The 15,627-nt window shown below is 43.3% G+C and overlaps 1 protein-coding gene across 2 annotated transcripts in view; it reads left to right on the top strand.

The window, feature by feature from the left end:
- Window positions 1-7,623: 7,623 nt before the first annotated feature.
- The window catches only part of Lama4 (laminin subunit alpha 4), a 148,385-nt gene continuing 140,381 nt past the window's right edge, over window positions 7,624-15,627 (top strand). Inside the window, exon 1 of one of the 2 annotated variants that reach the window (XM_028874826.1) lies at window positions 7,624-8,250. In XM_028874826.1, coding sequence (XP_028730659.1) covers window positions 8,053-8,250 — 198 coding nt within the window. In that variant the 5' untranslated portion in view covers window positions 7,624-8,052. The remainder of the gene's footprint in view (window positions 8,251-15,627) is intronic. The other variant, XM_028874825.2, reaches the window with a different exon arrangement.

Genomic DNA, 15,627 nt, shown 5'->3' with positions numbered 1-15,627 from the left:
AAGGGCTCAGTATTGTCTCAGGTTCCTAAAAAAACATAGCCATGTGATAGCTTAATTAGAAGCCTCCATAAGAAATGTTAATGATATTAACCATGCTAACAATATAGATCATTGCTAAGATGCAACATCTGAATAGTAAAGTGACTAGGACACCGAAGAACACTGCACCGTTATAAATAATCGCCAGTTCTCTTAATTGTAGAGTCACCATCAGCCTACCTGTCTTCTAATTCCTCCAAAACACATTAGATATCCACAACAGTAGTAATATTAGTACTATCAGTAATAGTAATATTGTACAGCTAAAGTTTATGAATGTTCACTCTATGTCAGGCCTTATTCTGAACATTTATATGTATAATCTTGTTTGATTCTCATAAAAATCATTTGAGACAAGTAGAATCTACTTTTCAGAGAGAGTCATCCATGCAGACCTTTTAGGGTCTGAAGTCTTAACAGTAAATGTGGCCGATAACAACTTCTCAGGATCATTCGGTCACTAAGTAGGAGAAATAAGGACAGTCTCTGAAGCCAAAGGCTGCATTTAACATCAATATCTAATTTCTACAGCCTCTTGAACTTAGAGAGAAATCAGTATTTCTAGCAAACCACCTCTTCCCAGTTCTACTCGCTCAGCACAGTGACTTTCCTGCTGCCCTTTCTGTTAGTTAAGATCTTTAGAGTTGCTGAGAACAGAAAAACTAACTTAACTGGTGGTAAAGCATATTTCTTGGTCTGTGAAATTGGAAAGTTCAGATTCTAAAGATAAATTGCATCTTCTAGAATCCATTTCCTTCCTTCCCTTACTCTCTTCTTCTGTGGGATTAGCTCCTCATAAAGCTTCTTCCCCTTTGGACTATCAACTAAGGTAAGATCCCAATTGAAAGAAAATTCTACACTATAGACGTATGTTCTTTTTTAAACAACTCTTTGTTTTTTTTTTTTTTTTTTTTTTTTTTTTTTTTTTTTTTTTTTTTTTTTTTTTTTTTTTTTTTGGTTTTTTGAGACGGGGTTTCTCTGTGTAGCTTTGCACCTTTCCTCGAACTCACTCTGTAGCCCAGGCTGGCCTCGAACTCAGAGAGATCCGCCTGCCTCTGCCTCCTGAGTGCTGGGATTAAAGGCATGCGCCACCTCCACCCAGCTAAACAACTCTTTTTTAAGGTAAGGGACATTGTAAGAATATGATCAAAGGACATTATAGACACATATGTTTATGTCATAATGAAATTAATTTTACTTTATAAAATTAATATGTGCTAAATGTAAGGCGTAATCTAACCACAAAGTTTTGTTATTTAGTTGTTCTCTCTGTTTCTCTGTTTCCCTCCCTCCCTCCCTCTCACCTTCCTGAAGGTTGTCTAATTCTTAATTATGTCATCCCAGGAGCTCCCATTTTTTCCTGATCTTGTTACCTGGCTGACTGATCTCAATGCCAGTCATTCTCCATTTGGCACATTACCAGGGACATTAATCATTTTCCATTATCACCGATGAAATAGTTATCTTGTTAGGTCAAAAAGGGTGAGCACAGGACAGGCAAAGCAATAATTCCTCTTAGGACCATCCTCCATCACGGTGCTCTCCATCTATTAAGTGCATCTTGCGTCTGGATGTCCACATTGACTACACTACTCTCAAATGCTTTCTGAGGATCCCCTGTTCGTGGGTACAGTCCCTCAAGGCTTTGAGAGATGTATGAACAGAAAGGGGTTCTCAGCCTACTAACTGTTTCTCAATCTGACCCCCAGGGTGACCCTGTCCTCACAAGGTGCTCCCCCCAAAAGGCACATTTGGGCATGGCAGGCTCTCTCTTCACAGTAACATTGGAATCACACTGATACTGTGAGTGTGTGTGTGTGTGTGTGTGTTAAAGATCTTAAGATAGTAGAAACAGACTGATTGTGTGTGTGTGTGTGCGCGTGTGTGTGTTAAAGATCTTAAGATAGTAGAAACAGACTGATTGTGTGTGTGTGTGTGTTAAAGATCTTAAGATCTTAAGTAGAAGCAGACATCTATTTTTATAAAATCTGTAGATGCAGTACACAAAAAGATCATACATAAAATACATGATGGAGTCTATAAAACATAAAAATACATAAAATACATCAATGTAGATATAATAGAAGCTTGAAGACAGGATCAACAAAACACTTTCAGTGCAGTTATTACCCAAATGTAGTATTTTCTGTTGGTTATGTCCTCCTTTCTTGATGTCTGTAATTTCCTGGTTTTGGAATTATTTTGCCTGGTACACTTGAAATCCTCCAAGTGCAAACAGGACTGTGTCGTTAGGACTGTGTTAGCTGTTCCCAGGTTGAAATTTCTTTGCCTGAAAAGATGACAACAATGATCCACATGAGCTCAGTCAGAGACGAGCATTCATGCTTCCCGTCTGTGGAGCTCCGCCTGGTGCTTGGTGGCAGGAGGATCGGGTGGCGTCTCTGTTTCTGCTAATATCCTGGTCGTCTCCTTTATGGGTGACCAGTTAAAGTCCAGGTGACCCAGGGGGTTAGGATGGCATGTGCTGGGCGATGGAGAAGCCCTTTAAATGTTGCTCTTCCCCCATCTAGTTCTCGGGAGATTTTGTTCAGCACATAAGTATCATGAATAGCTCTCCATTTCCTATCTTTGCATCCGGAAGGAACCTCTGTTACACATGAGTCACTGGCTTCAGAAACAGAGGCCCAGAGGCCATGTAGACCAGCTGTTCTCAACTTGTGAGCCCTGACTCCCACAGTAGTCACATATTTAATACCCTAAACATCATATATCTACATTACAATTCATAACAGCAGCAAAATTACAGTTATGAAGTAGCAACAAAATAATGTTATGGTTGAGGGTCACCACAACATAAGGAACTGTATTGAAGGGTCACGGCGTTAGGAAGGTTGAGAACCACTGATTTAGATAATCACTTGGCTTCCTCGTCCCTTCTGAGACAGTGTCTCTGTTCTTACACAGTTCTCCACTCCTGTACCATTGCTTTCTCCCCATCAGTTAAGACTCAGCACAGTTGAGTCCTTTTCTAGAACATTCTCCATAACTTCTAGCTGCATCTCGGTAAGAGCCTGCAGTGGTTTGAATAAGAATGGTACTCATAGACTCATATCTTTGAATGCTTAGGGAATGGCAGTAGGAGGTATGGCCTTGTTGGAAAAAGTGTGCCACTGTGATGAGCTTTGAGGTTTCAGAAGCCCAAGATAGACCCAGGGTCACTCTCTCTTCCTGCTGCCTGCCAATCAAGATGTAGAACTCTCAGCTACTTTCCAGCACCATCTCCACCTGCATACTGCCATACTTCTCACCACGATGATAACTATAAGCCAGCCCCAGTTAAATGTTTTCCTTTATAAGAGTTGCTTTGGTTGGGGTGGGTGTCTCTGCACAGCAAGAGAAACCCTAAGACAGAGCCTGTTCAATAAATTTTATCAGTAGCCCACCTTCATTTCCACTGTGGTTAATCACTTGACATTTTTAATAGAGTGTGCTTATATCTGCTTCATCTGGTGTTTGGCTCCTTGGCAGTTAAGATGATGTTTTGACCATTTACACTGATTATCTATACTTGGTCTAAAGGGGTATTCAATAAATGATGATGAAATAAGTGAGGAAATGGATGGATAGTGAACAATGGAGGTAATAAATGCTCAAATCCAAAAGAAGCCTGGATAGAAAAAGAATTAAATTCAATATAGCATACTGATCACATCCTGAACAAAAGCCTGGGAGACCCAGTGAATGGAGGAGCAGCCTTTAAAAGGCTTCCTCCATCTCCTAGCGCTCTCTCTCTCTCTCTCTCTCTCTCTCTCTCTCTCTCTCTCTCTCTCTCTTTGGTTCTGCTCATATTCTCTGAACTTTCATCACAGTTATCCATGAAGGAAGATCTTGTGTGGAGAAATAGGAGTGTTCCTAGAAAAAGAGAGAGAGAGAGAAAGAGAGCTTTATTCTTATGCTTTGCATTCCTACCACAGAATTATCTATTAGAGACTTTACAGTTGGGGAGGGGGGCAGCAGCCAGCTCACACTCCTTTCTCTGACCAATATCACCATGACCAATATCACTAGTACACAGTCCCCACAACAATCCCCCATCTAGTTATGCCAAGATTAGCACCTACAAATCCAAAATAGCAGCTGACACCACTTTCTATTTGCAGCCGGGCACATGGGGCGTGTTAACAACACGCTGGTGAGCTCGGGATGCTGAGGACGGGCCCCACAGCAGAGCTCTGCAGAGGCAGGCAGCCTTGATCTTTATCTGCAGATAACTCCACAGGTTCTTATAAGGGAATTCCAGAACTTTCTTTCGATAAAGCCTCAAAACCAGCAGGTCCGCTGCTGCCAAAACTAAAAATAGCTCGGTCTAGTCATGGAAAGGCAGTTGATCTGGAGGGTGGAAAGCACAGAGATCTCATTGAACACTAACTGAGTTGGTGTCCTTGGACAAGCCGCTTAGCCTCTGAGCCTCCCCTAAAGTCCGTGTTGATCTTGGGGAAGGTAGGCACCACCTACCCACACACCCAGGAAAAAAAGGATAGGATCCTGAAGACGCTTGGTAAGCTCACCTCCCCAATACTATGAACGGAAGATGGGCAAAGTAGGCACACACTGGAAATGTTTCATAATTTTACTTTTAGTAGAAAAAAAAAGAGCCACCAATATTCAGGCTTTTTGAGGTCTGAGTGACTGTGGTGAGGTGGAGGTGACCTTTGCTCTCATGCCTTCTAAGCTTACTGTGAAATACTCCTCTATACTCTCACTCCCTAACTGCCCTACCTAAGATCCGTGACATAACCCCCCCCCCCCCCCCCCCCCGCCAGTCAACAGCTGGGGCAGGGGATGGGCTAGAAAGGGAAATGGCGCATCTCAGCCACAGAATAAATAAACAGGGCTGCTTTTCTTCTTTAGGAAGTGTCTTACTATTCTTTTTTCAACTCCAAGATACTGCATAATTAAATTGTCTTTACTAAGCATGGACTTTATATATGTCAGTGCATATTAATGTTTTATTTACATTATTTACTACCACCAATAACTCAGTGAAAGAAGCATCGTTATTCCCATTTTACAGGTGATAAAATTGGCATTAGGAAAGAATCAACTTTGTGTCAAGCTCTTAGAACTACTATAAACAGGCCTAAGAACTCTTAAATTTCATACAAAAACCTATAGGTGTGTGTGTATACATATGTATGTATATATATATATATATATATATATAACATCTTATCATTTGCCAAAGAAACAATAATAGATAAAATAAAAAATGGAAGCATATAGTTAATGAAAAAAGAAGTTCATAGGTCCCAGATAAATACACCCCAATTCCCACTGCCGAGCTTTATAGAACATATGTACTGACCGCAGAGGTCCCAGGTTAAATAACACGTGTATAACTAGCTGATAGCTAAGGAAAAGTAGAACTTCTGAAAGCAAATGTGAGCACTTTGAGTTTGATAAAACACTCCATATCTGAAGCCAGAATGTGCATATGCATGTGTACATGTGTGGTGTATAATGATAGTCTTATTATTTGAAGTTATAAAGTTAAAGGGTAGAACAGGATAACTGAGCACCATTGGTCCTCCTGAGAGTCTGGCCATGCTTCTCTCCCAACAGAAATTTCTTAAAGAATCATCCAAACTGCACACAAACTTAATTTAGTAGGTTAACCCATTTCTATGTGGAAAAAAAAAAAAACATAACAATTTAGTTTAATGGTTACTTATGTTATTGTTAAATCTTTAAAGCCATGACAGATACTGTGGGATCTATCATATCATAGCATTTTATTATTTAAAATCGAGAGCCTTAAGGCGACCAAGCACATGCTCATTGCCCAGCATACACAGAAACCAATACTACTGCATTGGAGGCATTCACTTTGTTATTGTTTTCTTATTTTGCCAAAAGAACTTTACAAGGAGCCAGGGGCTGCTCAGGTCTGCCTCACTTAGTGGCAGGTGGTACAAGGACTTGCGTGGCCTAAGACAGAGATATAAAAGGAGTGTTGGTATAGTCTACACCAGCACATGAGTCCAGAAGTCATTCGAGTTTAGGATGCTGCTTCTGGAGGAACCTTCACTTCTCATCCATGTCCAGAGGTCAGCAGTTTCTTCTTCTCCTGCTCTGTTCCTTGGAGAATATTGCTTCTATAGGCTCCCAAGGTCATTTTAGGTCAGGTCACACCGTGGGGTTCTGCATCTGCATTCTGAAAACAATCCGAAAGATTTGGGGAATACAGAAATTAACATTCGATGGCATGGCTTCATTACTAGTAGGTTTACTAAGCTATACTACCAGACTCTGCTGCCTTACCAAATGCACATGACAACAGCTGCTTACGTAGATAACCATCAGTGTGAAAGTAAATGAGATAGCTCATGCGAACTGTTGGTACATCTAAAGCACTCACAAAGAGATAGAGCCAACTTCCTCTGTGTCCCAGCTCCTTCTTTATCTTATCGGTTTCAGCGTGTTACAGACCTGAACCAGACCTTTAGGCCAAGGAGGCTTCCATTCAGACTTCAATTCAGCTTTCTCCCAGCTGGGTGGCCTTGGGCAATCTCCCCTTCTTCTCACACAAGGAAGTAACAGCTCTGCTGTGCAGGAATACTGTAGTGTTTACAAATAACATATGGAAAGTAGCTCACACAAGGAAGAGGAGAAACCGTTGTTCTGTATATCTTTAGATACAACAACCCATTTTGTGAAATGGGGCTCATAATAATATTCAGAGTTGACTTACTGCATGACTATGATTCCCATTTCCTAGAAACTGGCCTGGGTATCCTTATATGGTTATTTTTCTCATCTGGTCGTTTTTTAAGCCACTTTGGGGGCCTTTCCAGAGATACCTAAAGCTCTGACCTGAAGCCCACAGAAACAAGGGCACCTATCAGCTGCGGAAGGTACTAATCCAGGACATCCCAGCACAGAGGTAGCCCAAGTCCTATGGCAGTCTTGGAAAGGATACAGGATTCAGACAGATGTAGTAGGCATGAGATTACAGCCAAGAGGAAGAGTTCAGGGCTATGGGCTGTGGGCTGCATATTTGACAGGCACATACACTGCAAGCCTTGTTCTGGGTCCCTCACAAAGCACCTCTTTAGGGAAAAAACAAGATGTTCTTTGTAAATAAAAGTTCATGCATTTCAATAATGAAGTCATTTTCTAGCATTGTAGTGAAAGATATTCTCTCCAGCCCTCTGGGTGAGGCCGGGCAGAGGAAGAGGAGTGGCCAGTGAACCTCGATAGAAGAGAGAGCCCTGGGCTATCTCTAGAAAAGAGGAGAACTCGTCCAGAAATGCCGCTGGTTCCTGAGGTCACCTACCTCAGGCTCCCTCCCGCCCCCTGGAATCTCTTTTCCGCCCACTTTCCTGTACACTACTGGGGGCCACATACAAATCTATATAAATATAGATCAGACATCCGGCGCCTCGGCTACGCAAATAAGGGATGTGGGGAAGCAATCAGCAACGCTGAATATTCATCTCAAGTCCTTGGAGGGGCTCCAAACTGCGAGGGGGAGGGGAAGCGGGCGACCAGGAAAGGCCTGACCTCGGGGTCTGAAAGCCAACTTGGGAGTAGGAGGGAGGGCCTGGAAGGGGAAGGTGGAAAGGGAGTGGTGAGAATGAGTGTGGGAAGGAAGCCAGAGGCCCGCCGTCCTCGGTCCCAGACGCCAGGGAAAGGAGGTGTCCAGGCGCGCTCTCCCGGCTCATGCCAGTCCCGCTCTCCTGCCTTCTGATGCTCGCCAGGGCGCTCCGCTCCGTCCGTCTGTAGGTCCCAGAGCCCCAGCCTCAGGAGCGGCGGCGGGAGACGACGTGAGAGGGTGGGTGGGAGCGAAAGGCGAGCAAGAGAGCGACCACCACGCTGCCTCTCACTCCCTGTTTCTAAAAACAACAACAAAGTTGCAACTTGGGTTCCTGGATCGAAATACCGCCCGCCCAAAGAAGATAAAACACCAGGCATCGCTGCACCTCCGGGGGTGCCCACCAAGACCCCCAGATCCTTCGCTCCAGGAAGGGCCTGTTGAACGTCAGCGGAGAGATGGCTTGGAGCACAGGCTGGTGGCGCTCAGTCCTGCCCCTGTGGCTCCTCTGGGGCGCTGCCTGCTCCCTCGCGGCGTCCGGGGACGACAATGCGTTTCCTTTTGACATCGAGGGGAGCTCAGTGGTCGGCAGGCAAGACCCACCCGAGACCAGCGACCCCCGCGTGACACTGGGACGCCTGCCGCCGGCTGCTGAGGTAAGGTGTCCCCTGCCCTTGCCACCCTGCTCCGCACCTGTGCTTGCCCGCTGGGCCACAATCCCCTTTCTCTCTGTCTCTTTCTGACAACCTCGAGTTTCACCTGGACTGAGTCCCCTCGGTGGAAATAAAGAGTTTTGTTTTGTAAGTTGGATTTTGGATGAGAGTTGAAGTTGAGGCGTTGGAACCTGTCTCTTCCAGCTGATGAAGTGCTAGAACCCTTCATGGTTCACACGGGTCTGTTAGACTCACAGGAGACCGCAGCAGCGTGCAGGTGGTGGGTTTTGGTGGGTCCCAATAGTCAAGCCTTGTCACTTAATGTGCGTTCCCCTCACTCTCTCCCTGTTCCTCTCTGCTGTTTGAACAGTGGGGACAATATTGCTTAAAAGACCTAACCTTCTGTCTCGAACTAAACAAAAGGTCTTCTTCAAGGCGGGGTGGGGTGCTGGGGATGGGGTGCTTGAGGTAGGGTGCTGGGGGTCGGGGTGGGGGGGTCATCGGCTGTGAAGGAAGCTGTTAGGAAATTTTAGGGCAGATACCTTAAACAGAAATGAACCATTCTAATCCAGGAGCAAGATTAAGTCGAGCTCTGATCTCAAAGAAAGCCGATCAGGATATACTATTGATCAAATGCTTAGTCACAGAGCCACTGGTTATATATATATATACATTAATATATATATATATATATATATACATTAAGAGACTTTTAAGTTGAGAAATAGCTGGAGTGTAGTCATTTGGAGAAGGAGGGTGAGTCTGGAGTAAGTGATTTAAGAGCCCCCGAGCCTAGACAGATAGTAGCATGTCCAGGCCGTGGGAGATACTAAGTGGGAGGAAAATAAAGTCACCTAAGTTCATGGGAAAGGAAAGAGCAATTGGCCTAACAGCACATGCACGCACGCGCGCACACACACACACAACTGTACCTATGACTACAAAAATCATACAACAAAAATAATGATGCAGGTTAATAATGATGTTAAAATCAGTGAAGTCTCAACTGTGGCTCCTAATTCTACTCATTGGCAATATAATTATAGTTATTAATTGTTGATTACAAATGAAATGCAAGATAGTCCTTCTTAAGTGAAAACTCTACTGATGCTTCCTCAAAGGGGAGCAGGTAGGTAGAACCAGAGTGCTCTAGTCTCTGTTTTGGTTAAAAAGAAAAGCTCCATGAGAAGGAAGGGGGCTGGCCCCTGGTCACACCCGGACACTGGGGACAGGCCAGACTAGCCAGACTCCATCCATGAGAAGGAAGGCACTGCTTCTCTGCAGTCTTGGAACTAACTTCAGGCAACATTATCTCCAGACCTGTTGCTTCCAGGAGGGAAAGGCCCTGGATGAAATGCTCGACATAGAGCAGAATTGATATAAGACACTCAATTAAACTTGAATTACAGATAAACAAGAAATACATCTTTATCGTGTCCCAACTGTAGAAGATACATTTATGCTCATTTTTTCATTACTCATCTAAATTCAACTTGTCTAGGCATTCTGTATTTGAATATGTTAAATCTAAAGAGATGATCATATCATACATAGCTAATTTTTTCTGTATTTGCTTCTCATAATAATTATTTGAATGTTAGGGTACCTTGAAGTTTAAAGTTGAGACTGCGAGCAATTTCTCATATCCAGTGCAACGATAGCAAAGCATTTTAGATGGTAGATTTCCTGACCATGTTTAAACTGCAAGCTTCTTGACTTTACCCAAGTAATAGTTTGCCCAAATTGCAGGTAGAGAAACTTGAGGCTTAGGAAAATTATTGATACTTGAAATGGTTACCATAGTAAAGGTAGTACAGTGTTTGGCATAGGTATAAATGATTTGCACATGCTGAGTTATTACCATAGATGGATTAGGGTTGTTGTTTTTTCTAAATCCCTTATTCCATGCTATCTCCCAGAGGTCTTAATGCTACTAACTTACTTAATGTTTGGTAATATTGTATCTGTGTTTGTCGATATTATTCCAATCAGAAAGAATGCCCCATAGTCAGCTAAATGTGCAATATTGTCAGGGTCTACTAGGGTCAAGTTGAGGAATTTAGGGGAGAGAAAGATGGTATTAGTCATCTCAGGGAAGCTCACAGCAGAGAGGGTAGAATACCACTAATTATGCTCCCAAAGGATAGTTTCACAGAAAGCCTCCAGTTCGCCTGTGGTCTCAAGACGATCCCAGTGCCCTACCAGCAGATTTCCCATGCTCTTTATTGCCCACGAGCAGATCTTAAACCAAATACATCCCAGAGACTTAATAACACGGCAGGACTGCTTTACTGGGTTGAGTCAGGAAACTGTATTTACATAAAACAGAATATGGTCACATTATTCATAGGAGGGGTTCAAAATGTGGGTAAGAGGGTGCTCTAAAAATATTTCCACTTTATTTGAATTGGATTTATATGAATGGTTATTCTTCAACCAACTCTCCAAAAGAAGGAAGAAAAAAAAGAGAGGCCAGCATAGGTCAGTGGGAGGAGCTTGGCACAAGTCCCCCAGGGTTCTCCCGCAGCTCTTCCATGGCTGCACGCTTGTCCTAAAGCAGTGTCTCTGACCCACAGTGGGAATCAGTGTGAGCTGGGAGCAAATATGAATGAAAAATTAACAGATCAAAAGGACAAAACAGGCCGGCAGGCCAAGAAGGAAGGTCCTACCCTTCTTTGGGAAAAGCCTCCCCATAGGATGGAAAGAATGTGAAAGAGACGCACCCAAAGGGAACTCCACACTCCACTTGAGGATTTTCCTACCTCCTGCTTCTCCACAAGCAGTCCACGCAGTCCCTTACTGCTGAGTGTATGGTGACAGCAGTGATTTTTCAGTAGGTGAGTGTGGGCAAGAGGGAGACGAGTAGTTTCAAAGGGAACGTTCAATATTCTGACAGCGTTTTCAAAGGAGAACAGAACCTCTTCACTTTGTCAAGGGCACTGTAGCAAGTACAACTAAGTCAAAGTCTAAAAGTTGTGTGGGGGGGGCATTTATGTGGGGAGGGGGCAGTTATGCAGTTACTTTGCACAGAGCTGGGGAGAGGAACACTGTTTCTTTCTACTCTTGCCTGCAGGGTGGTTGCAATTTATAGAAATGAGGAGACCAGATCAGGGAAATCTCCATGTGTGGAGTTTGCTGTGAGGTAGGTGATCAGAATCTAGCTAGAGTCTCCTTGACTAAGACAGAAGCGCAGAGAACCAGAGGGGAAGCAGGAGTGGAGAGAAAATGCCCCCCAGGGAACCAGCATCATCAGAGTATCCTCGGGGAAAGTGAGGTTCTTGTCTACTGAGACACAGGCCAAGAGTCAACTGAGGTCAAGAGCACTGGGCGAGAGGGAAAAGCTAGGTGGAGGCCGTGCAAAGACATTGAGAAATCCAGCACAAAGAAGGAATGCTGGGAGGAAGGGCCGAGTGGGAGTGGGTGGAGATGAGTTTCATCATTGTAACGGGTTTTGACACCTAAATGAGAAAAAATAAGAGAAATCACTGATAATGGTGAGGAAAATTCCCTGAGAGGAGAATTGGACTTCAGGGCCTAACTTGAGTGCATTTTACTGTTACCATCATTATTTTTTTCTTTTTAGTTTGTTTGTTTAATAATTTATTCATTTTTGAGTAAAACCAAATTTTATTCTAAGCCACAGTCATCCTAGGGTCCCCCCTGCTATGTAGCCTCCCTGGTTCTGTGGGTTGCAGTCTGATTGTTCTTTGCTTTATATCTAGAATCCACTTATGAGTGAGTACATACCATGTTTGTCCTTCTGGGTTTGGGTTACCTCACTCAGGATGATATTTTCTAGTTCCATCCATTTGCCTGCAAATTTCATGCTGTCATAGGACTGATCTCCAAAGTATATAAAGAACTCAAGAAACTAGACATCAAAATACTGAACAATCCAATTTAAAAATGGACTAAAGAACTAAACAGAGAATTCTCAAAAGAAGAATCACAAATGGCTGAAAGACATAAAGAAATGCTCAACATCCTTAGTCATCAGAAAAATGCAAATCAAAACGACTCTGAGATACCACCTTACACCTGTCAGAATGGCAATGATCAAAAACACTAATGACAGTCAATGTTGGAGAGGATGTGGAGCAAAGGGAACACTCCTCCACTGTTGGTGGGAATGCAAGCTTGTACAACCACCGTGGAAATCAGTATGGCGGTTTCTCAGAAAATTCGGAATCGATCTACCTCAAGACCCAGCCTTACCACTCTTGGGCATATACCCAAGGAATGCTCAATCGTTACCATCATTATTACGCTAACTTCCCCCCAAAAATACCATTGCTTCATGGGCCCGTGGACACCCCACTCTGGACAGACTGACTTGCTTAAAGAAGCACTATAGGAGAGCAGTTCTGAGGGACTTTCCCTCTGCTCTTTTCTGTGGTGACCTGTGGTCCCATGCCCTGACACATTGTTAGGCTCCCTGCCATGGAAGGTTGCAGAATGTTTACAGAAAGTGGTTGTATCTCTTTCCCAATCTGCTTTCCTTTTCCTTATCTCAACCCCTTGCTTTGAAAAAGGTTACGTAGATAATAATAGATAATAAATCTCGCAGCCGCTAGCCTAGGCAGCCATCCTGGGCTGCTGGGACGGTACTAGATTAGGTCTTTGGAACCTCTGCCTCTTTCGATCACACACCGGGCAGATTTAAAGGCTTACCCCATATAGAGGAAAATCAAACCAAAGCACCACCACCACCAAAACCTTTCACCATTACCTTCAAGTGGCAAGCAATCTGAGAGAAGATAAATACACCCATGAGCATGGATTGATGCTCTGTGAGCTAAGTACCATGGAGAAAATGAGGTAGACCAGGAGGACACAATATTCTACTTGCTGAACAGCAAAGAAGGTATTCTATACAGCTTACTTCAGAAAGACTGGGACATTGTAGCAATGGTGTAGCTAACATTCCCTAAGACATCTCCTGTCACCTCCACACGTGGGTACGACTGTACAGTTACCACCTCATTTGACAAACATGGAAACAGGTACAGAACCGGATGCCTGAGCCTCTAGCTGTGAAGTGGAGTTTATAAAAGCTGGGGTGGAGTTTATAAAAGCCATTGGATGATGCAGGAATATCCAGAAAAGTATACAGAACCATCCGTAGGGATCATTTTATTAAAATTTTGGGAGCTTTTTTTTTTTCTTTAATGGAGAAGAAGTATAAAATGTCATTCAAAGTACGTATTCAGTGCTACTGGGAGAGCTGTGTAAGCTGCAGAAACTGTTAAGACAAACAGAGACTTGGGTAGCACTCCTTCCTTACCCTGCCTAGAAACTTTTTTTTTTCCTTTATTGAGGGGGTTGGGGTGGCATCATGTGCTTTGGTGCTTCTGGAGCGGTCAGCAGATAGAATTCATTCACACTGTAGGTGTAGCAGAATCTCTGCTGCTAAGGCTTCCACTGACATCCATATGTGTATACTTCTAACTTACATATATGGATGTATGTGTACAGACCATCTGTTTGTTCATCCGCTCACAGAAATAAGTGTGGTAGCTTCCCTTTGGGGATGTGACCAATACCGCTAAGAAGGACATACAAGAATCTGGCTTCGAGTTCCTGTTTTCACTTCTTTTGAGTACATATCCAGAAGTGGAATTGCTGGATCCTGTGGCTCAAAGGAGCTTTTAAAATTCAGACTGTTACAGAAGCCATGCAAAAACTCTCTCAGGAGGATGAACAACCGTGGGCGATGAGCCCTGAATCACAGGAGACAATCCTCCAGAGTGGAGCTACCCTCAGCCCTGCAAGCTCTCCTGGAAGCTTGTTTGCCTGGTTTTTTTTGTTTTTGATTTTGGTTTTTTGGGTTTTTGTTGTTGTTGTTGTTGTTGTTTTTGGTTTTGTTTTTATTTTTGTTTTTTAAGAGAAGATAGAAGCCGGGCGGTGGTGGCGCAAGCCTTTAATCCCAGCACTTGGGAGGCAGAGCCAAGCGGATCTCTGTGAGTTCAAGGCCAGCCTGGGCTACCAAGTGAGTTTCAGGAAAGGCACAAAGCTACACAGAGAAACCCTGTCTCGGAAAAAAGAGAGAGAGAGAGAGAGAGAGAGAGAGAGAGAGAGAGAGAGAGAGAGAGAGAGAGAGAGAAGATAGAATCTGAATTCTTAGCTGAAATCGATGATGCACTTTTTAAATTTCTTCTAGGCAAGTGTATGTGAAGGCCAGGGGCAGTTCACTTGCTGTCCCTACCATACTCAAAAGTCACCTTTCATCCGAGGCAGAAGGTGGGCCTGTGGCCAGACAGATGTGTGAACCAGTGCCCAGACTTTCAGCAGCATGACTCTGAGCAAATTAGTTCATCTTTTAAGGATTGGCTTTTTTAACTATAAAATTAGTGGAAACATATTTTGCCTGGCAAGATTGTTGCCAAATGACGTATAGATGTGTATGTCTGCAGGCCGCACAAGACAGTTAGCCTCAGGTTCCCACTCTGCCCTCTTCCTGCTCCCTTCTTTCCCTGCGATTTCATCTAAGCACAGGTAAGGCATGAGGTTAATGTCTCACTAAACATATTTTGCCATCTAAATCTTTAATAATTTTGTAGATTTGATTTCTTTCAACTTTTAGCAGCAAATTTCCTAGTTGTGCAACCCGAGAGTAGAGGGATTATAGCGCGCCTCTTCTGACTGTTCTCTTTCATAGTTGTTGAATAGCTTTATACCAGCAATACACTATCTAAATAGTTGAGGAAAAGAATGAGTTTTTCTAAATCTCTAGAAAAGCCAACTAACATCGACAACAAAGCAAAGAAAAAAAAAAAGATGAAATTGGAGAAAAAAAATTAAGTAGAGGGAAAAAAGCTCTGAAATGGCAAATTCCCAAATGTTCATGTCTGACCTGTAGTTTTGTGAAATACATAATGCCAGAAAGAGCCTTGAGGGGTTTGCTTATAATAATCATATAAATGTGAGGGCGTCCATGTATAACTTTGAGACGTTTGAGTTACAAACCACTCCAATCAGATTTTTGGCACATGCTTCAAGTCCCAAAATTAGTATTTCTAAATAATTACTAATTTTCTAAACTAAGGAGGGCTGTGAGTTCGTTAAGATACAGTGAGCCTAGCCAAATCTTTAAACACCCTCCTGGGTTTCACAAGAGCAGATCGCTCCTTTCCACTGCTTTTTTTTCTTTGCTCCTGGTGTGGTAAAGTTAAATTCTGGGAAACGGCTTACTAAAGGGAAGTTTAACCACAGATGTTTGTAATTCCAACTGGAGTTTCCCATCAAAGTCCTAATGAAATTCAGCTGCCAGCAGCCTGCTCCTGAGTCTGTGTCTTTTTGCATGAGAAACTTGGGGGGAACAGCATTCCGAGGCTTAATGTGGTGGGAAGTTTTCCACATTCAAACCCAAATACTCTGCGT

The sequence above is a fragment of the Peromyscus leucopus genome, chromosome 8a (genome assembly GCF_004664715.2).
Source record: "Peromyscus leucopus breed LL Stock chromosome 8a, UCI_PerLeu_2.1, whole genome shotgun sequence".
In the NCBI taxonomy this organism is placed as follows: Eukaryota; Metazoa; Chordata; class Mammalia; order Rodentia; family Cricetidae; genus Peromyscus; species Peromyscus leucopus.
The sequence above is the reverse complement of the archived record's forward strand: the minus strand, read 5'-3'. Positions and strand labels throughout refer to the sequence as shown.